Source organism: Falco rusticolus, chromosome 7 (assembly GCF_015220075.1).
Source record: "Falco rusticolus isolate bFalRus1 chromosome 7, bFalRus1.pri, whole genome shotgun sequence".
Taxonomy (NCBI): domain Eukaryota; kingdom Metazoa; phylum Chordata; class Aves; order Falconiformes; family Falconidae; genus Falco; species Falco rusticolus.
In genome coordinates this window covers 61,923,719-61,946,419 of record NC_051193.1, presented here as the reverse complement: position 1 = coordinate 61,946,419, position 22,701 = coordinate 61,923,719, and the positions used below count along the sequence as shown (strand labels likewise).

Below are 22,701 nucleotides of genomic sequence, written 5' to 3'. Positions count from 1 at the left end.
TCTACAGTGAAAGAAGATGCCTCAAGGTATAGAGCTGGTGAAGGGTATAAAGGTTTCATTTGCCTCACCTTTCTTCATGGGTTTTTTTGGTGTGTTTTTTTTTGTTTTGTTGCTTTTTTGGGGTTTTTTTTTTTAGTTTTGTTTCACATCAATATTCTGAAAGGGGGGAGTTTTACCTTTTAAAATACTGTCTCCCTGTTCTTCTGTGCTTCCGTACAATTGTTCTGTCCACCTAGTTTCTCTACTCCTTTGTAGCCAAATAACAGGACAGGGAGTGTCTTTTGGTTTGGTGTGTACTGAGGCTTGAAAGAATTGATCGTTTAAAATGATCAATTTAAAATTAATCTAGATAAATCATCATGTATTTCTTTAGCTGGGGATTTGCACAAAACCATCTAGGGGGTTGTGGGAAGAGAGGCTGGAAACCTTCCTGGGCTACAAAAGAAAGCGTACCCCTCTACGCTCACAGTGGTGTCTCCACCTCAGGATATCCCTGAATGTCTCACCAGCCTCTGGTCTCCTGAGACCAGACAATCAAAGGAGTATGGGGGACTGGGCCAGACTGGAAAGGAAAGTGCATGTTGGCGCTTGGAGGGAGTTAGGAAGCAGCAGTGGGAATTTAGCGCTGCTGTTTGCTTCCTCCCAACCTGTTTCTCTAAAGAGCAGACGAGGTCCGTCCTTACCATCCTTCTCCCATTTCTTAAGTAAGCTTAACTGTGTCTAGAAATTACAGTTAGGGACAGCGATGGCCTTCCTGATACAGAGTTTGGGCAGCATAGTTAGCATTATTTCTATTAAATTAACAATTAAAACAACATTCATCTGTACAGTGCTAGTCCTGATGGAATTCTGGTTCATGAATGGAGTTTGCAGGCATTACTGTCATGCAAACAATGACTGTGCAAGACACTGCTTCCTTATATAAAATTGACTGGGCACTTAGGGCATGCCATACTGAATTCCAGTAGCTTCAATTGAAAAGAATGAAAACTTCAAGAACTTTACCAATAATAATTTTAAGTATCTTCAGTTCCTACTTCTGGATAATGGTATGCAGTGGTTGACTGAATATTTGAAAGAAGTAAACCCAATGTTCTGTTCTGTTTTTCAGAGAATGCAGAATCAATTGATCTCAAACAGTTTTTCGACCTACATTTCTCACATATATATTATGTGTTCTTTGAAAACTTCGTGACTATTGAAGTAGGTCTTAAACAAAAAGGTAAGTATTTAAAATAGAACACTTTTTGGTTCGGTCCTTGTGTTCTTGTTATAAAATAAAGCAGGTTGTTATAAATGAAGCTGTATCTGTGGTCACAAATGGCAACATTAGTTGTGCAGAAATACGTGTAAGCACTGACTTTGCTAAAAAAGGCAGAGCAATTAGAGGTACGTGCAGTTGAGGTGAGCAAGGAGCATTTGTTCTCTGATGACTGGTTTTGCCTTTTTGCAATGTGAGGATTCTTAAGGTGTTATAATACCTTTTGTGTTCTGCAGAATTATTCTGAGTTTTGTTTAACATAATCTCTACCAGCTGTTGATGCCGTAATAGAAAGTTACACAAACTCTTAACTGTTACAAACCATACCTATGAAATACACTTTATTGCAGAAGGCATGCAAAATTATAGTTGTAGAAATGCATGTTTTTGTTTTACACATCTAAGGGTCTTTGTCAGTGCTCTTTACATTTTGTTTTGATAATGAAAACATATCTTCTGTTTATTTTTAATTGCATCTAGGTCACAAGTCTCAAAGAGAAGAATTAGATTCTATTCTTTTTATTTTTGAGGTAAGATCATTTGTATATTCCCGTATGAGTTTTTTTGCTTTGAATTAAGTCATGTTAAATAGTAACAGTACAGCTATTCTACAGTTGCCTGGAAATATGCTTTACATCTAACTGCATTCCTTCTTCTCTTTGCTTAGAGTTGAATGTATGTGCTTTGTGTGAGAAGACAAAGAATTTGACTTGTAGTTTTGCAGGAAGATATAAAAAAAATGTTTTCTCTGTCTGCAGATAGTTCATTACTTTGTGGTGGTGGTGTTTCCCTCCCCCACCCCCATTCCAATGTGGTACACACTTCAAAATTCTTAGAAGGGAGATCTCTGATTAGTCATGATTTTTTTGACCTTCTGATTGCATGCTATCTCTGATTTTTCTCACAATAGATTACTACTGCAGAATTAGTTTCTACAGATCCCTTTTATTTTCTAAAAGATCTATTATTTGAAAATAGCATTTCACAATATCCTCACCAAAAGCATATTTTGAGTTAGGATGAATTAGAAGCTAATGTAATGAAATTGGAACATTTCTGAGCAGAGACTGTAGTACAGAAATAGCTTAGAATGTCAAGGTTTTTTCTTTCCTTTTTCATGGAGGCTTCTAATTATAACAAGGATTGTGTTTTTTGAAAACATCTAAAATTGAAAGTTGATGAATGCTTATCACATGGCTGAATACAAGTTGGTTTTTTTTGTTTGTTTGGGTTTTTTTGGTAAGGTACGTTGGTACTTCAAACTGTGGGGTTAACTGTTTCAAGGAGAGTGAATTTGAAGAGAGGTAGTTCATCTGTTCACTGGTTCCAGCATAAAGGGATGTTAGGTGATGTGTGCTTTGGAAGCAGTTGTAGAGGCTGCTGGAGGGCCGTGGACAGGAATTCCTTTGGGAAATCAGATTATTTACAAGTTGCTAATGCCTCTAGCATAACCATTGAAGTGCTACATAACAGATTTTTAACTGCCTCTGTCACTATCACTAACTGTACTCTGTTTCTTACCATCTGAAGATGATCATCCTTCAGTCTAACTGGGGAGGTATTAGCCCAGGTCTTTTCTGCATTGTTTTCCTGCAGCTCATTACCCCTCTGTTAAGAAGGCTGCAGCAAATGTTTCCTTGTGTCACAGAGGCAAGCTGACAGCTTAGCATCCTAGCTTAAGCCTCTGTAAAGGTGGGATAACCTAATACAACCTCTTGTGAACCAGAGCAACTGGGACACTCATCCCATTCCACTCCCTTTGCAGTGAGTAGCAATATCCAGCAGGGAGGCAGTGGAGCCAGATAAACTGCAGTAGCGTGTGAAGTCTCCAATGCGGGACTTGCCAGACAGTCTGTCAGAGTCTTTGGACTTCTTGGCTTTAGGAATGGGATTATCTTGAAAGGACAGTAATGCTTCCAAGGAAAGCAGTGTGGAAATTTTCTAAATTAACCCTTCAGCTTCTAATCTGTGGCCTTTGTGAAAGCACTCTTTGGTATTCTGAGAGTGATGCCTGCAATATAGATCCTTGGGTTTTGTTTTTTATAGAAAATTTTGCAACTCCTTCCAGAAAGGATTCATCAGAGATGGCAATTTCATAGTATTGGTAAGTTGATTTCCTTTTTTTTTTGTTTTTAAATCTTAGGTTTTATTAGTAGCTATTACAAGTTTGTGCTGCTCATATCCTTAACCTTTAAGTGGCATAACAGGAATTATGGTCTTGAAACCCTTGCAAGCTACGGGAAGAAAAAAACCCAAAAGAACAAGCAAGCAGAAAAATCCACCAATGTAATGAATGCCCTCCTAGATGGAATTAAATCTGGCAATCTGGAAGTAGAACAGTGGTTGAGAAAGAACAAGGGAAGGTGGAAAGCTGCTTTTGTATTATTTTTTTCCTAGTTTTTTGTCTCGTAGTAATAAATTTCAAAAATGGAGTGAGATCTGTATTTGTAAAGGGGAATGCTGATGTTATGCATGTTAATGACTTGAGAATAATTTACTTTTAATGTACACATCCCCAGAAAACCCTTGGTGAAAGATGTTATGGGCTATGAGAAAGCTATGAAAGGTGATCTTTCTTTCCCACCCTCTGGCATTGAGAGAGTTGCCTGAGGATATCAAGTTCACCAAGATTAAATTGGAGATTGCCAAGGACTTGTTTAAAAGTTACTATCAAGTCTGACCGAGAGCTCTTAACATTGAAAGAAACAAAGAAAGAATAAACAAGCCTTTTTTTTTTTTTTTTTTTTAAATTTCTTCTTCTTTTTAGGGTTGATTTTAAAGAAGCTTCTTCACACTGGAAATTCATTAAAGGTATTGGAAAAAGTTGCATACTACTTTTGCTTCAGTTTTTAAGACAAGAATGAAAGGTGAATTTTTATGGAGAAAGCACATAAAGTCAGCTTTACCTCACTAGAACTACTTACAGTAGTAATGTGTTTTATATAGAGTAGCCAAGTTAAGAATGCGTGCAAATGGTTTGAAGGATTTTGCACAAAAGCAACGTTTCATTGTTAGGGGCAAGGAAACTGGTTTTGAGGCTGAGGCTGTCTTGGAAGTGGAAGATCATGTACACCAAAGAGACCTTTGATGAGTAGTGTAATAATGGTTGACCACGGGACAAAAGCCACCCAGGTGTGATGTGTAGTTTTGGTACTGCAGCAAACAACTCTGCCACTCCTCTGTAAACCACCTGCAGGCTGGGCTGGAGCTGAGATTCTCTAGTGTGAGAGCCAGGAGGGGACTGCTGTGAGACTCCATCATCCTTCTTGAAGAAGGAGTGGAAGAGAGTAAAAGGGTCCTTCTGCTGCAGAAATTCCACTCTGTTGTAGCTTATGAACACATTTAGAAATTTTATGATGGTCTTTGTATTTACTGAAAAATTCACATGGCATCTTGCAGTCCTGTAGTTGAACAAGTAAATAGACACGTGATGGTTTTCTTGCACTTCTTTCTGTGAAAGAGATTCTGTGAGGCAAACAGCAGTGAAGGGGCCAGGGTTGTCCTTGCATTTCAGCCAGAGCAGCAGGTGCACTAGCTTGGCTCTGCTGAATGCTGGTGGTCTTATGGTCTGGCTGTTCTCATCTTTTCTACCACTCCCCTTCTTCTCCCTCCCAGGACAAATGGAAAGGCTTTTGTATGTTCTGGGACAAATTAACTTGTTGCTTTTTTCCCCCCCCCCCTTAAGATACGGCGAGAGGGTGTGCGTCTCTTTCTTTTGTGGCTCCAAGCACTTCAAAATAACTGTAGTAAAGAACAGCTATGGATGTTTTCTTGCTTGATTCCTGGATTTTCATCACCACAATCTGAATATGGCCCCCGAACGCTAGATAATCTCATTAACCCTCCACTTAATGTTCAAGAAAGTAAGTAATTTGGTAATATTACTGAATTCTCTATGTAATTAAATCTCAGCACAGAAAAGGCAAGTTGAAGTAACAAAGAACTAACATATATATGTGCCCAGGGAGATTATGGAGATCTTAATGAGTTTCTTGGCAGTTTGTCAGATCTTCTTGCAATAGTAACTTTATCTTTTTGATCGTTTTTTAGGGTGGGTTGGTTTTTTTTTTTGTGTTCTTCTTATTTTTCAAAGTATGGCTTAACACATAGTAGGTGAATATAAACTGACCAATTTTGTGTCATACTTCTGAAGAACTACAAGCAGATGCTGCATCTACTACAAACTTGCGCAGGTGGATTCTGCTTGTGTTGAACACTTGCACTGGCTTTGGCCTTATTCCAGAGAGCAAGTTAATGCGGAGCAGTTTCTGGTATGGCCTTCAAGAGAATGGTTGTTAGGGCAGTGCGTAAAGCCCAATGGTTGATCTTCCTGCTGTATCTGTGTATGACCATGCAACTAAAGCTGTGGTATTCTTGTGGCTCAGAATCTTCCAAAAGAATTGGATCTTGTAAATTGCAAAACCTGAGGTCAGATGGGTCTGCATCAGTGGAAAGGCTTGAGCATTCTGAGATCAGCTTTTTCTACTTCCCAGTTTTGATTTACTTATTTTTTTATTTTCATGTGAACATCATTATTTTTTATCAATAGAGTGAGGATGATTTTTTTTTTTCTTAAGATCATGGTTAACGGCAGTTTTTCCTTTGACTGTTCACTCTAGCAGTAAGTATCAGATGCTGGTTATTTTGGGCAGCCTCTTGCCTCCTAACTCAATTTATTCCTGTTAGTAGGATTTTAAGCTCGTTACTAATGAATTACAATTGGATGGGGTCACAAGTGCAAACTGTATTCACATAAATGTGACTAAGTAGCTAACCACTTTTTCCTCTGAACATTAAGTGCTGCTGTTATCTTTTTTCCATCTCCACCCAATGTTTTAATGCTGACACAAGTGTGGAAGTGAGCAGTGTCTACTTGACTGGTAGTTAAATTTACTGAAACTTAACAGATTCATTTCATAGCAGTATCATCTGCAGATGAAAGTTTGCTACGTATTTTAAGCCCTGTTTTGGAGTTATTTTGTGTTAAATCTTTACAGTGGGAGAGAAGGAACAAATCTAAAGTGGATGTAGGCAGTGTAGAAATGCAGTGTAGAGTGCAAAGAGTGAAATGCGAACTTCTAACTACAGGAGCAAGACAGAAATAAGCTCTGAAGTAGCTTCACTGTAGAGACAAAGGAAGGACAGAGCTAGTAAAACTTAACGCAGATATAGCTGATCAACTGCTAAATGAAGAAAATCATGAGAGATGTAAATAATGATTTGGTATCTGTGCAACAGGAATGTTACACTATGTTTGCACAAATTCCAAAAGAAATGGACTTAGCCCTTTTAGAAAAATGGGTCTTGGCAGGTAGATTTCCAGGGTGCACAGGGAGAACTTAGTTGTTATCCACTGTGTTTTTAGGTAAGAAATTAATTCTGTGGTGGTTTATTAGCTAAAAATGTCCTAATTTCCATGAATCTATGGGTAGATTGTTTTGCTTGTAACTTTCTCTGCTTACCCAGTAACTTGGTAGATACTTATGCATGAGAAGAAACTGTCTAAATGTTAGATGTACTTCTTTTGTTCTTTTTGTTTAAATAGCTCAAGTGACTATAGAGGAAATCACTCCACTTGTTCCTCCACAATCGGGAGATAAAGGACAAGAAGATTTAACAAGCTATTTCTTAGAAGCACTTTTGAAATACATAGTAATTCAGGTATGTTCTATAGTTTTCAAGCAAACAAATATGAAGCAACTAACACCTGCTTGTCCATTTCAAGATGACATTTACTAGTAGAACTGCAAATGTATATTAAAAGGTTTTAAACGTTCCTCCCCATCACCCTTCCAGTGTTCTTTGTAAAAAGGAAATTCTTCTAGAAAATCTTCACTTGTTTTCTGTGTGAAGATTCATAGGTCTGGTACCACAGTGTCTTGAATCAGAGTACGGAGAAAAATCAAGACTTCTCAGTCACTTCTAGCAACGCTGATTCCAGCTCCCTTCCCATTTACACCTGCCCCTCCCCATCCTTTTGCCTTCAACCAGTGGAAGGATCAACTGGGCTTGCTCTTGTGTGGGTTTTGTTGTGGTCACGAACTTTGTTTTTCAAACTGGGTGTGTGTGTGTGTGTATGTGTGTGTGTGTATACACACACACACACATACATATATATATATATATATGTATGTATGTTTCATTCCAAAGATCCGTTGCCCTAAAAATAGATCATAATAGAACTGTGGACTTTGAGTAGGGAACAGAGTGGAAAAAAGGTGAAAAAAACCCCAAGAAGTGGGGGGAGGGAAAGAAAAGCAAACCTTGCTTTATTTTATTTATGGTGGACTTGGCAGATTACCCAGCTCTGCAGGCAGATGAATTCTCCAGGACAAAGATGGAAACTGCATGTTGGATTCATTATTAAGAAGAACTTCCTGTGCTTTTCAGCAGGAAAATATTTCATAATGGGGAAGGCTTAGCACTTGTGATCCATGGAAGTAGATTTGTGTAATTCAACTTTAAAGTTGTATCTTGTGCTGCTTCTGTTGACAGACTTGTTTGTTTCATATTGCCAACCACACGAATGAATCCAAGTACCTATTATAATGAATATATGGACATTTGTTGGTTGAAATCGGTTTGACGTTTTGTTTTAACACGTGTTCAGAGTAGCATGGGTAGCTGTCCTTTTCTTATAAAACATTGTGAAATGTTCTATTAGACAACAGTCAATTTGGATTTACTCCCTGACTTGGCAAGATGATCATAAAAGCAAATGTATTTCTATTGGTTTCAGTATTTGATGTGTTCAAGTTCACTTTGAAGCAATGTTTTGGAAGAGAAAGTCTTTGTTTCATTGACATTTCCTAGCTAGTTTCTCTTCCATCTTTTAGAAGTTTTTTATTACAATTCATATGATTTTGTTCCAAAGAAATAACTTACAAAGAAGAAATATCATCAGTTATCTTCCTCTTCTACTTCTAGATGTTTACTTTATCCAACCTCTTTTTTTTAAGGTTAAGAGTTTAGAATGGAAGAACAAGGAAAACCAGGAAAAGGGATTTTCATTTTTATTCTCAAATTTTAAGAAATACTACTTACCTTCTATTTTTCCAAACATCTGTAAGGAGACCAGCTTGTATAACCCTATACTTGGTAAGTGTTAACACAGCTGATAAAATCATATTTTCTCCAATAGAGAGCATAGCAAAGCCATTTTTTGCTTGAGTCACGTTGACTGTAAAGAACATTCTCCAAAAGTTATTTCTTATGAAAGAACATGTTATGGTTCCTGTTCATGAGTTTTAATTCTCTGTTTGTGGAGGCACCTGACCCTTTCTTTAGAGTCAATCTTGCTATATTAACCTGATTCAGGTGCATTAAATGTTCTTGTAAAACAGTTCTTTAATGTGACCTTTGTTGTTGATTTAAATTATGCTCTGAAGAGAAACTACTGCTGCAGAGAGAAAAAGTGTTAATCTGCTGTTCCTCAGGGGATGTTGGCTTTAGTTGTACAGAATCATAGTGGTTAGGTTGTACAGTGCTTGCTTGTAGTCAATGTATTTTGTTAAAAGCTTGCAGTAGGAAGAGGAAGCTAGGGTTTAACCCAGTCTTTAAAGCTGTTGGTGCTAGAATATATCTTTCCATCTAGAGAGTGGAATTTTAGTTAGGTTCGCTTAGCAAAAAAACTAGAGTTCTGCTCAGAAATATTTAGCACATTCTAAATTAGAACATTGTTTGCCCATCTTGATTTTGCTAGCTCAGGTTTGCATGCACCCATGCACATGTTGGTTGTAAACCAGCATAGTTCAAGACTCTAGTTTGCACAGTGATACCGTGTCTGATGAATCGTGGTCAACAACATTTTCACCGCTTTAAGCTGTCAATTCATTACTTGAGTAATATGGACACCTCACTACTCCTCTTACCTGTTGATGCAGCGTCTCACAAGGATTACTAGTGCTCTCCAGACACAATTTCATATTCTAAAATCAAGCTGTCGGGGAAGTTTGTTGAAAAGGTCTTAGTTTCTGCCAGTCCATGTACAAGTATTGGGATTGTGGCTTTCTTCAGAGATGGATGTTTCAAAACTATGTTCTCCTGGGAAAGGCAAACAGTGGGCCTTCTCATCTAGGGGAGAAGAAACAGTGTAAATCCAGCCATATGCAACAGGAGAAGAGAGTTGTGGGAAGATATTGAAGAGGTTCAGTGATAAAGTAGCTGCAAGAGGGATGCTGCTTGACATCCTGAAACAAGAAATATGGAAACAATATTTTTTCTTTCTCTGAAGATCTTGATTCAAGTCTTCCATAGAATTGTTCCTGTAGTCCTCTCTTTTTCTGTGAACCATAAACAAGAAACTTCCGGAGTCTTAGTAAAGAAGAGAACAGTGGGGAAGAAGAAGAAGAAATGGGCACAGACCTCCAAAACTGTTGTCAGCGCCTTAAACTGCAAAGTCAGGAACAATGACTAGGATTTTGGAAGACTACAGTAATGAAAGCAACAGAAACACTGGTAAGTAGAATAGTCTTTTCTCGTAAGTTCTTCTCTGGCATGCATCTTCCCACCTTATTTGAAAACAACCCTGTGCCTGTTCTGAGCAAAATTAACAGCCATTAGGCACAAAACAGGGCAAACCTAAGAAACGGTTCTTGTGCTACTGGGGTAATGTTTAATTTAGGAGAAGTCATGAGATACAAATCAAAACTAGTTCTAGTAAGCAAGCATTGATAGAGGGCTTTACTGGAGATAGTATATTGGATTGATTTTTTTTTTTTTTTTTTTTTTTCCTTTCTTTCTGTTAAGGTAGATTTACTGTGAGGGTGGTGAGGCACTGGAACAGGTTGCCCAAAGAAGTTGTGTCCGGGAAGTGTTCAAGGCCAGGCTGGATGAGTCTTTGAGCAACCTGGTCTAGTGGAAGGTGTCCATGCTCATGGCAGGGGGTTGGAACTAGATGATCTTAAAGTCCCCTCCAACCCAACCCATTCTGATTCTATGATTTTCAGAGAAGTATGTTGGTTGCAATAACAAGCACCAAGCATTCCAGTTACAAGAACATAGTATTGTGCCTCCTCCAAATCCTGGTTTGAATATTACAGGCTTAGAAGAGCCCATGAGATTGGGTTTTTGATAATTTTTTTTAACTTCTTTTAACATCTGTTTAGATCCTGTAAGACTGTCTCTAGAAACTGTTTAGTAAGAACTACAGGTATGGAGTAAGATTCCAGGGGCATTGTTTATTCCATCATAGCACCTTTCTGTGCCATTTCCAAGCCATTTAGATGTGCTCCTTTAAATAAAGGGAAACAAAGTGGGCTGTCCTACAGCTCTCTGCAGCTCTGCATTCCTTCTGAACCCTTTCTTGCCTGAGAAAGTAAGCATGGTCAAACCTACAAGTGTCCACCTTGTGTTTTTGCTGATCTTTTCATTTTCTACCCTGTGTATGTCTTCCACCACCTATAGCTTCCTCCCCTTTTTGCCATCAGCTTACATCAAGTTCCCAGAGCGCGAAGGGCAGAGGGTGGGGAAAGCCCAAAACAGAAAGGAAAAATGAAGGGTTGGGGAGAGGGAATATTTCTTCTTGTGCTATTTGAGTCAATCTAATAAGCTTATGTTTTGCTTTGGTTTTACATCAGCGTCCTCATCTGGAGCAGTGACATCTACTTCCAAGATGGACAGAAATGTGAAAATACAAGAAGTGACTGAAGGAGGATACATTTGAGAAGCAGCTGCAGGACATAATACAGTTGAGAGGGAATAGAGAGAAAGGATGTTCAGAGAGGATATCAAACTACAGAAGGAGACAGTGTGCTGCAAAGACATGTTTACTGTATGTCTGCTGGATGTCTTGTCCTTTTGAAAATACAGCCAGGATTGCAGCCTTCACACTCTGTTAAATGCTGATAGATACCAGAGACAACTTATTTTTGCATCTTTAAACACCATGCTACCAGGCATTTGCTGATTGTGCTGTTATACATGCTTCTGTTTAAGATTTTTTTAATTATTAGTGTTTTCTTACTATCCTGCTGCTTTCCATAGAATGAAAACAATGTACTGGTTTTTATTTGTAGTAAATAAACTCTTTATAAGCTTTTTGGAAAGTATTCTGTCCATTTGTTACTTACTTAGGTGGATGGTATGCAAGAGTCATGTAGTTTTCCTCTAGGAATAACGCTTCCATTAAAAATAGTGGTTGTAACTTTAAAGTCTGTTTTGGAAACATTCCTCAATTTGGCAGCATCATGATGAGTTTATCGCTACTTTTGTATGTGGCTGTTGAAATGGCTTCGAGCTATACCAGCTTGGATATCCTCAATGCTGGTGCTGGATGTTGTGTATTTGTAATGTTAATAAGAAAACCTTTACAGCAGTCTGGCAGGTAGGCTGTATTCACTTCAAATGCCTACAAGTATACATGGCTGTCATAAGTTGATTGCTTAGATAGCAGCGAAGAAATAATCAGTTACTATCCAGATTTGTTCCTCCTGAATTATGATACTGTAACCTGGCAGAAGTTATGCTGGATCCTTTAAAATGACTCATGACCTTGCATTAGGAAGATATACTCAGTGAACAACTTTATATTCTTCAGCCTGACTACTTTGCATCTTCTTTGACTCCCACCATTAGTATCTTTGAACTGCCTTCTGGCCTGTAAAACCATGGGGTGTATGTCTTACTCACATACCGCCAGCTCTAGAGAAGGTCAGACTGTGCTGAAATGCCATCTCTGTCCAATCTATCACTCTCCATATCTGGGTAGGACAGGACCATCATTTTCCGTGCCTCCTTCCTTTTGGGTTGTGGGGGTTTGTTTTAGTTTGGTTTGGGTTTTTTGTTTGTTTTTTTTTGTTTGTATGTTTTTTAATATTCTGCCATCAGATGAAAATCATGATACTGAAATAGCAGCAGGGTGTGTTCTGACAGACAAATTTTCCACTACTTACTGTATTGGAGCAGGTCTCATACTCACCCTTCTAGAACTAGGAGTAGAGTTGGTATACCACTCCAAGAGAAATGCCATTAGCATCTGAAAGTTCCGTAGTTGCTTCAGACTGATGATTATTATCGCAGAACTGTTCTGCATCCTGTCTTGGGTTGTGAAACCCAGAAATTTTGACGTGTTGAGTTGACTGATGCATGGCTGGAGTTGAACTGGGCTGTTGATACTTGTCCCTGCAGAATTGTGCATCATTATGCACGAGTTAAAAGCTGTCTATCTGTTCCCCCACACACCCCCCCGATCTGTATAAGATATTTACTGCACATGTCAATTCCATCCATATTGAGTTATTAAGGGCTGTCACTTTTTTCTGAAGCAGATTCAGGAATACTGATGAACGGTTAACATCTTTGCCACTAGCATGGGAGAGAACCAGAAGAGCTAAACGGTACTAAACCATCATGTAGAACATGGGGTGGAGGAAATGGAATTGTAGGCTATAGATCCCGAGTAACCACAGTTCCTGCCAGCTAGCATGCTACTGGGAATCGTTCATTACATCCCCTGCAAGCCAGTACAGAAGCTATTGCCATGGAATCATCTTTCAGCTAAGTCACAGGAAGGTGCAAGTGCCCTTGCTCTGGTAGCAAATCCAGTAAAATTAGCTATTGCAGACATGGTCTTAGATGAAGCTGCAAAACTCACATGGCTTTGAAGCAGGATTTCTCTCTCTTGTATTCATCTTTCACCTATTGCAGGGTCAGAAGTGGCCGTGTTTATTGCAACTGCTGTTAGGATACAGTTTGGAATTACAGCTCTGCCATTGTAGCCATGATTAGATATTGGGATCTGTATCAGTAAAGGATTGATGACCCTTATGCTGGTTATATTGCTTTATTGTGGATTGCTGGCCACCAACATAGAGATCTTTCCAAGGATGCGTTAGGAAATCTGGTGATCCCTTGCATGTGAACTGCATCTGCTTTTCGCAGTAGGTTTGATAGTAGGGGATAAGTAAACATACAGGACTCTTAAAAGGCTGTAAAACAGTATGAGTTACATAAATTGTTGCTTAGTAACTTGACTGTAAATAGTTCTTAAAAATTAAGAGATTTGACAATATCTTAATTCTATGTGAAAACAGCTTTCTAGCATAGGCCATATTCTAGTCTAGCTAACAGTTGTTTTGCTGCTTAGAACTCCTTTGTTGTTTTCAATGAAAGTGTGAAGTAGTGAGTTTGCTGACATATATCTTTAAACGTTGAGTATAGCATGTAGCTTACAAAAAGCTAAAAACAATGAAATGTTTACCTGTTTAGAAAAAAAAACACAAGCAAGGATGTGAGTCTATAGAAATCACTTTCAGATAAAAATTAAAGGTTTTGCATAGCAGAGTCAAGTTGCTGTCTGTTGGATGAATGATACTGTCTCCCTCCAGGAAAAAATTGCAGCCTTTTGATGTCTTCTAGTCTATTTTCTCTATCGCATCCATTTTGGCACATCTTGGGATGAGTTGTGCAACAGGGAATATGAAAAAACAGCACCTCTGAAAGCTCACGTGTATTTGTTATGGGTTTAGGATTTCTTTCTTAAATAGAGCTTTCTCTCGGCACATATTTTTAAGATATTCTGTTTTCTTACAGATATACCACAAATGAGACCAAAGCCACACTATGTAATGGTTAAGAAAGATGCTGAAACCAATGAGGCAATATATTGCACAAAGGAACCTTTTATTAAGGCTCGTGTTATTGTCATTCGATGGCTGGTGTCTTTCTGGCTTGAGCCAAAACCTCATGCAGGACCTCATATTCCTGGGATGGAAGGTGAAAATGTGCCAAAGAATATTCAGGTAAACCCAAATATACAAAAAAATTGTTTTCATGTTTTTGTCTTAATGATTATGTCAGCAGTGTGCACTGCTCTGATAATTATAACTAAGGAAGAATTAAAAAAAGGAATTTCTGAAGAAGTTTTCTGCTTATGAATTCACTTTAGCAGGACTCACTATACTGCTTTTTTTTCTCTTTCAAATGTTTTTAGTCAAATAGACATAAGAAACGTTGAAGTGCAGTGAATCCTATTGTTGGTTTTTTTTCTGAATTCTTTGTACTCTTCTAAGTTATACTGTTGTATACAACTTATATTGTACTGTTCAGCTCTACTGAAAATGAGCCCTGGAATATGCCTTTTATTTTTGTTTCAGAGAGCAGCTGCTAGCATGGCTTCAAGGGAGGACAGCAAAAACGACAGTACTGATAAGCAGGATAAAAATGCAGAGCCAGAACAATCTCATTCTAATACCAGTACTCTAACAGAGAGAGAACCAAGTTCTTCGAGCCTCTGCAGTATTGATGAAGAGCATTTAACTGATATTGAAATTGTCCGGAAAGTCTTTTCTTTTAAAAGAAGTAATGTTAATTTTCTAACTGAGATATTTCGACAGGTAAAGAACCCTCTTTAGAATGCAAGAATCTTGATTATTGTAGATGATCATTGTGTTGTCTTTTTATTTCAAGAGTATTTGCTAAGTAGAACATTACATAAACTTACAGATTTTTTTCTGTCATCTTGCTTTAAGGTTTCGGAACTGAAAAGTTAGAATTCTGAAATATTTTCTGTTTAGAATATCCCTGGTTCCTGTTTTTTTCTAATTGTGTTTTTTTAATAACCATTTCAACAACATCTAACTTGGACTTTACAGGTCCTGTTAGACAGGAATGTTTAATCTTTTCATGTAGCTATGAGAGCTCACAACCAAGCGTAATAAAATAAGCCTCCTGTGGGAGTCTGCAGCTGTTAAAGAGCTGTTTTAGGAGCAGTTGAATGTCCTTACCTTGACAGTGTTCATCAGAAGGGTGGGACAGATGGCTATAGAAGGTAATAGATTCTGCTTCTGACTTTACTGCAACCAGAAACGTTAGCTGAGCATACTCAAAATAGGGTTTCTCAACTGCAAGCTATCAGACAAATTTAAACTGAGAACATACGCCAGAATATGGAGTCTTTATTAATGATGTGAAAATACATAACTTTGAGTTCAGTGTGGGAAAATAGAACAAGATAGACTTTCTTTATGCCCCGTACTATAGGTAAAATATGAAGAGACTTTTCTGAGTAACAGTAAAAAAAAGGTACTAAATTTCAACTGAAATGCATGACACTAACTGCTTTAAACAGCAGAAGACTAAACATTTTAAAACTTGGGTATATCTGGATCAAATGGATATTTTCAAATGAGGCAAATAAATGTTAGAAGCTTATCTATGTCCAGTGTGTTGAAGAGCCTTGGACACATTATTGAAGATCAAATGGAGTTACCTGAATTCATCTGCTGCTCAAGGGTTTATTGATAGTCTATTTAGAAACTGCCCACCCCCCTCCAGGGGAAAAGGGACAGCAAAGGCAATTTTATTTGTTCTTTTCACAAGGCACCTCTGAGTTATGTAGATTATTTGGATTTCATGTGTGGTTGTGAGATCTCATTTAAGTCATTGTTTATCCAGAAGTTTTCAGTGTAAGTTCATTTCTAACATGCCAGATCTTTGCAATGTTTCTAAAACATTAGAGCTAAGTTGTTCCAGTCAGGAGGAGGTTTCAGTTGTACTGAATGGTGGGAAGATTCTAGAAAATAATGCAATGTAGGCTCCAGGGTACAAAAAAAAATGTATGTGGGCTTGCAGAAGACTGTTGGACTTGAGGTATGATAGTGTGTGACTGATGAACTTGTCAGATGAATTCTTTAATACACAGCAAAATTATTTTTTGTGTGCAATACTGGTATGAAATGTCTGCTTCCAGAGAGAGAACATACCGCTTGTGTCAAGTGGGCGCTCCTTGAAGACACGGGCAATGATTTTTCAACATTCAAAGCATGGACTCCATAGAACTATGTGTTAGGGTAGTTTATTTGTTCTTTTTAAAATACAATTAGGGCATCATGGTCTTTGGTAAATGAATTTATACTTAGTTAAAGCCTTACTAATGGTAGAAGTTTCTGATCTGTGACTGTTACCAGCACAGCAGATCCACAAAACCTCCTGAAGAGGGCGCTGATCAGCCATCGCACTGACTCAAATGCACAATTTTTTGAAACTAATTCTGAAGTCTTTTCAGGGAGTTATTTGTTTTAAGGCTACTGTTTTGTAAACTCTCATTTGGCTAAAATTAAGGTACATGGCTGCCAGTGTTTGTCACTTGATTTTTTCTTAGGCATTTAGAACGGATTTAACTTCACTCTTCCAAGCCCTGTGGATGGAAGATGTTGTAGTAGAAACTTCTGCTGACACATTTTGCATACTTTGGATGAGTGAATCTTAATTTCAACAGGTTAGATGTTGAGTAGATATGCCTGTATGGATGCTTATATCTCCTCGTTTGGCAGTGAAGTTTTCAAAGTACTTTCTTGACAAGTTTTCTTGTCAAAACATTTTTATTCATGTTTTCATTTTATAGATGAAGTGAGAAAACATTTAGGTTTAGGAGTAAGTCATTTGTTAGGATCCTGCACTGGCTGTATTTTTTTCCCCCCTCATCCCCTAGAACTTGTACATTATAGAGGGCAACTTGATTTCAAGTGTTGTAACTGGTTTTTTGTTTCTTTTTCTACTCCCAGGCATTTCTGTTGCCAATATGTGAAGCAGCTGCCATGAGGAAAGTGGTAAAGGTGTATCAGGAATGGATTCAGCAAGAAGACAAGCCTTTATTTATGAAAGAACCTGAAGAAATAATGCAGTGCACAGCTGTAGACTGTGGTGAAAATGTTGTTGACCACAATTCATCAGAGAAAGCAAAGGAAAGAGAAGAGGTAAAAGATTGTTGGTTAATATTTGTTCACCTTTTTGATACACTAGTAGGCAGAGAAGTGGTCTCCTCAACAGATTATATGTGGTTTAATTTGATGTCAGAGCATTTGTTGTGGAAAATCAGTGGTAATTAAAAGTACATAAATGGGCTACCAATTTGATCCATTATTTGTAGATTTTTAATGTGGTTTGTTCAGCATAAAATTTCATCGTTTCATGAACTGTTCTAAAGATGTGGATTATACAGTATGTCAACCTTCAGCTGTATAAAAATTACGTACAAATAAAGGGATGAGGAAAAACATAAAAATGCATGTCTACAAATCTGTGGGATTTTAAGAAAAAGTATTTTTCAGGAAAAAGGGATGAACTCCAGTCACGTTAGAAACTCAAACTGGGCAAGAAATGGCTGTTACGAAGACACGTTGCATAAAATGTCGGAAAATGATACTGAGGAGCAAAATGTACGAGCTGGGGTGCAGTCAGTGTTGCAGGTATGAAATAGACTTGATATCTAATTTTCATCCTCATAATAAAGCTCTTGTTATCAGCACATAAAGAGTGGGATATAGCACAAGGGAATCCCAATCCCATGCTCCCTCAAAGCATCTCTGAACTGAAAAATTATTTTAAAATTTAAAAGTATGATGATAAATAGTGTTAGAATAATGACAGTTGTTCACTGTATCTTTATTGACTTTACATAGGACAGTGTATACACAAGTGTTGGATAACACAGAAAAACTTTTTTGTTTTTTTTAGTCAAGACATGCATTCTGCACTGCATTGTATCACAGAACAAATTCTCATTTGAGTGGCAGTCTTCAGATTATTTTAATTAAGTGTGTAATGAGAATGTTTAGAAGCTTTTTTCTTTTAAGCTATTAGTCACCACACACAAACCTTCCAAACCTGAGGTTTTCTTAATCTGAATAATAAAGTTTACACATGTATTTTCTCATCTTTATCTGAATTACAGATTGGATGAGTACATAAGTTTTTGAAAAAATTGATCAGACACCACAAGTCTCTACTTCAGTGATATCCTTAAGGAATGGGAGAGTTGCAGAAGTTCCCTAACTTAAGTTTTCTAGCTGCTTCTAGAAAATTTGGCAGGGTAGAAATCATGTTAATTTCAAATGTTCAGCAAAATGCTTCACTGAAGTTGAGGATATAGAAAATCAACCGTGTATAATTTGAGAGTCTTTTGAAATGCTCTAAAAGTCATATGTGTGCATTTTATATATGATATGTGCATGCACGTACATACATCTAGGTGTGTATTTGACTCTAGCCTCTGTAATATTCTTTTATCCAGAAGAAAATTGTTTCTGAATAAAATAAAATAAAATGACATGTACATTTGCCACTCCACCACGTGCACTTTTACTGTGGGTGCCCGTGCTAATTAGAACTCACTATTTTTACCACAGCTTGAATGATTTCCTGAATAGGGTTTCCTGTTGTGCTGTACACTGTTATATATTGAAACAGACTTTGTAACTGAAATAACTTTTAAATTCAAATATGTTACAGTAATTTAAACTTCATGATCTTTGCATGCAATGAATATGAATGGAATGTGAAGTGTTTCTGAGAAAAGAAGCAGTGAAGTCTATTTATCTGTTTGCAGTGTATTACTAAGGTTTACACATCTGAGAATGTCTGGGAGATTCTTCATGTTGAATTTTTTTGGACAAAGGTTTATTTGGCCAGCAAATATATTTTTATGCCTGAAGTGGAGTCAAAACATCATTTGAAACCAGTACCATGTCTGAATTTGAGAGGTTTCCTTAACTGGAACCATATTTGGCTTTTTCTGTGAATCAAGAACCCAAGACTTCTGTCCATTTAATTCTTGCATAGAGTTATTTCTAGGCACTTACGAGTCGGGTAGGTTCATTAATTGAGGCTAGTGAATGTAAAGCTGCATACTAATAGTTTTACATTATTAAAATCCAAAACTGTCAGTAGAGGGAAATTACAACTGTAGAACCAATGATTACCTGTACATGTGGATTAAGAAAGACAAATAAAAAAATTGTAACTCTAGGGCTCACTGTGAGTCAAATACTTCCTAAACGTAGGTAAAAATATAACAACACCTCAGTAGTAGCTCCTGTAACACCTACAGTGTCCTTGCCTACTTTTTTTTTCCATCATTTTCATTCTGAAAGCCCTAATTCACTGTCCACTGAAGTCAGCCACTTTGGGGAAGTTAACCTGTTTCCTACTTTTGGTAAGCCTTACTGATCACGGTGGGATTAATGCTGTACTTTCCTAGAACATAATACAGGCCTTATGCCGAAGCACACACTGTTACCAGGACTATTTCACGTAGTTTACCATATTTTATACTAGTTACTTGCTGGCTTTCAGGTGGAACTTTCTCAATCATATTAAAATGATAGTGGACAGATTTCTCCATCATATTAAAATAATTGTATTGAGTAGTTTGTTGTACCATCTGTCTATCAGAGCAAAAATACACAAATATATTTTTAGGAAAAAAAAATGGGGAAAGAACAGTCTTATTGCTTTATCATCACATCAAGGTAACTTACATTTAAGTATATACTTCTGAGTGCATGTGCAGCCTTTCTGTTAATCATCGATTTTCTCCTCTTGGTTACTGTCAACTGAATTGGTGAAAACATCAAAGTGCTTCAAGCTCATAACATCCACTCTTTTCTACTTATAGGTTTTTATAATAAATTCTTCAAATATATTCTTTCTTGAACCTGCAAATGAAATCAAAGCGCTGCTGGATGAACACACTGATATGTGTAAACGCATTCTTAATATCTACCGTCACATGGTAGTCCAAGTGACTATGGACAAGAAGACATGGTAAAATGCTAATGCTTTTATCTTAAGATTATTTGTTCAAAATATAAATGTGAAAGTTTACTTCGTGGTAAACACAGTAGAATGGTATTGACTATGTGAACCAGTTTCTCTAAATCAGTAAATATGTGGACTTTTAACATTACAGACAATTTACCACAAGGGCAGGGGTTATCTGCTCTGTTAAAGCCAGTAGTAAGGACCTAGTTAGTTTGAGGCAGGTTAGCCCTCAGTGAAGAAACAAGTAAGCTAGGATATGCAGACTACTATTAAGGAGCTACTGATGCCTTTTCCAGGGCATTTTGCTCGTGTCAGAGTGCTAAAATACAAAAACATACATGAAGCTTCACAACCATATTCACAGATAAATAAAAATTCCTCAGATAAGCATGGATAACTGTTACAATCAGATGTAGGTTGCTCTTGATCTGTAACCGTTTACAAGAGTTCCTGTACTGTTTAACTGGTTAGTTCCTTTCTAGCGCTTAAGGTGTCTAGCAGGTGCAAAGGACCCCACCTTCATTCTGTTATTTCCCCCTCTCCTTTAATTAGCAATCTCTAATGAGGCAGTATATTGCCACCATTCTCCATTGCAAGGAAGTAGTAGCCAAGGGGATTTCAAATGGCTGATTTACTCCATTTTCACTTGACTTGCATGGAGTCTGTCACTACCATTTCCTAAACTCCGAGTAAGTTGAGTTGGCATTACATACCTTGTGAAGCTTGTCTCCTCTTGTGAGGAAATAAGGAGTTCAAGGCTAGACACTGTGAAATTTGGGAGTAATAAGAGAAAACAGATTCCACTAGATCAATGTTTTCTTGCCCAGTTTCATGTTACTGTAAAGAAATTACTCTAGACTATGATGGTAAAGGTTGTGCCGCAAGAAATATTTGATGAGGTACATTCATAATAATGTAAACTTTGCCTGTAATTTTAGGTTGTTGAAGGTGATAGTACTTGAATGACCTGGCAGAAGGTGTTAGGAGGGCAACAGGGTTTCCTCACTCTCAAGTGTGAAAAGAAGATTGGAGTAATTTCTTTTGCAAGAACCAAGTCAGGCTGTTTGTAATCACTGTTCTGTTTTGAGTGTGTTTGAGCAAATCAAGCTCGGTTTCTATCTGTAAAAGTATCCTGGTGTATACAGAACCACAGCAAAATGGTAACTCTGAGTTTAATATCGTTTTGCAGGGAACAGATGCTACTTGTGCTGCTCAGGGTTACTGAATCTGTGCTGAAAATACCACCCCAAACTTTCTTGCAGTATCAAGGAAGAAAAAACTCCACTTTAGCTGGAAGACTTGCAGGACCTCTTTTCCAGGCAATTAAACATAAATTCACTTTAATGAATTCAGCTTAATTTTGACCAAGTGATTAGATGCAACAACGACTGTTGGTGGTTTGTCATCTTATATCGTTGTTCTTGTTACCCAGATCATGTGAATGGTGTGCGTTAAAGAACTGGCTACATTTGTTACTTTCTGTCTTATATTTAATGACACTGTGACAACAGTTTTTGGGGTACTGTGAAATTAAAAAATTGCTGTCCTTTAGTTGAGTTGGCATAACTGGCAGTGTGTACAGTTTTAGCCTGCTTCCATTGCAGAATTAGCTCAGGTCAGCACAAAATCTTCTGTGCCATCTGTGCCTAACCAACTGATTTTTTTATTCCTGACAATAAGCTGTAGGAGATGCTTTCAAAGTTTATAGTTGCAGAGTGTTGTTGTGGTGGCTTCTTTGTAAATGAGATCTGTAAAGTCTCCAGATTCTTTAGTAGGGAAAAAACAAGCATACGCAAGATACAAATGTGATGAGAACAGTATTGCAAAACTTTTTGGCAAAACTTGTAAGATACCAAAAGACTTTTCATGAGTCAAACCAGTCGTTCCTTTATCTAAGTCAGAAGTCCATGTGAATGTAACACTTGACGATTCATGAAAATTCTGTGTGTACAAGTGAGGAAAAAGTGTCAGGACTACACAGAAATTTCTGTGGCAGTTAGAAACTTCCTTTTAAGCAGTAGTATTTGAGTGTTGTCATCTTGTGTTCAGAACCCAACTTTTCTCACTTTATTCTTTTAGACTCTTATAGTAGCTTGGATCAAAGCGAATCTAAATGTGTACATCTCTCGAGAACTTTGGGATGACTTGCTGTCCGTAATGTCATCACTGACATACTGGGAAGAGCTGGCCACCGAGTGGTCACTGACAATGGAGACACTAACTAAAGTATTAGCTAGAAACTTGTATAGCCTGGACCTCAGTGACCTGCCGCTGGATAAATTAAGTGAGCAGAAGCAGAAAAAACACAAAGGCAAAGGTAAGACAACACTGTATACACCTCATCTGAATTTGAGCTGGGGTAATGAGATCCTGGGCACAGCATAATTTTGGTCTGGCCTTTTTAGTATACCTAATTAGGTGTTTCTTATCACCTGAAATAACCTGATTTCTCTAAGGTGAGGCTGCTTTTTAGAACCACCACAAAACCTTCACATGAAAATTCAGTCTAGCAAATAGCCATGTAGTTCTTAAAGGTGTGTTGAATTTAACCTAAAATGTTACACTGTAACGGGTTATGCTTTTCTCCTTTTATCAAAGCAATTAAATAGTTGAGTCCCAACCATAACTTCTTGAAAGTAACAAAGATTACACATCTGGTAAGAGTTAGCTAGCAAGTGGCTATTGGAAACACAATTGGACTATTGGTCCTGAAATCCAATGAGTGTTGTTTAAAGATGAAGTGTAAGGTGCACATAGTTTTGCTTGGGAACTAATTCATTGCTAAGCCATAGTGAAGACGCATTTTGTTGAAGTGACCTTGTTGGACTATTTAAGCGAAAAGACGCTTTTAATAATCCATATGAATGGTACCAGTTTTTAAACTGATTCCTAAACAATGC

General features: G+C 37.6%; 1 protein-coding gene across 15 annotated transcripts in view; it reads left to right on the top strand.

Annotated features, from left to right (window-relative positions):
• RALGAPA1 (Ral GTPase activating protein catalytic subunit alpha 1) overlaps nucleotides 1-22,701 on the top strand; it is a 132,801-nt gene that overhangs the window by 11,747 nt on the left and 98,353 nt on the right. For all 15 annotated transcript variants that reach the window (XM_037393396.1, XM_037393394.1, XM_037393392.1 and 12 more), the window contains exons 2-15: nucleotides 1,112-1,222; nucleotides 1,742-1,791; nucleotides 3,308-3,365; nucleotides 4,029-4,072; nucleotides 4,947-5,124; nucleotides 6,807-6,922; nucleotides 8,221-8,359; nucleotides 13,793-14,001; nucleotides 14,356-14,595; nucleotides 16,765-16,956; nucleotides 17,311-17,448; nucleotides 19,656-19,804; nucleotides 20,991-21,120; nucleotides 21,881-22,118. In XM_037393396.1, the coding sequence (XP_037249293.1) occupies nucleotides 1,112-1,222; nucleotides 1,742-1,791; nucleotides 3,308-3,365; nucleotides 4,029-4,072; nucleotides 4,947-5,124; nucleotides 6,807-6,922; nucleotides 8,221-8,359; nucleotides 13,793-14,001; nucleotides 14,356-14,595; nucleotides 16,765-16,956; nucleotides 17,311-17,448; nucleotides 19,656-19,804; nucleotides 20,991-21,120; nucleotides 21,881-22,118 (1,992 nt within the window). The remainder of the gene's footprint in view (nucleotides 1-1,111; nucleotides 1,223-1,741; nucleotides 1,792-3,307; nucleotides 3,366-4,028; nucleotides 4,073-4,946; nucleotides 5,125-6,806; nucleotides 6,923-8,220; nucleotides 8,360-13,792; nucleotides 14,002-14,355; nucleotides 14,596-16,764; nucleotides 16,957-17,310; nucleotides 17,449-19,655; nucleotides 19,805-20,990; nucleotides 21,121-21,880; nucleotides 22,119-22,701) is intronic.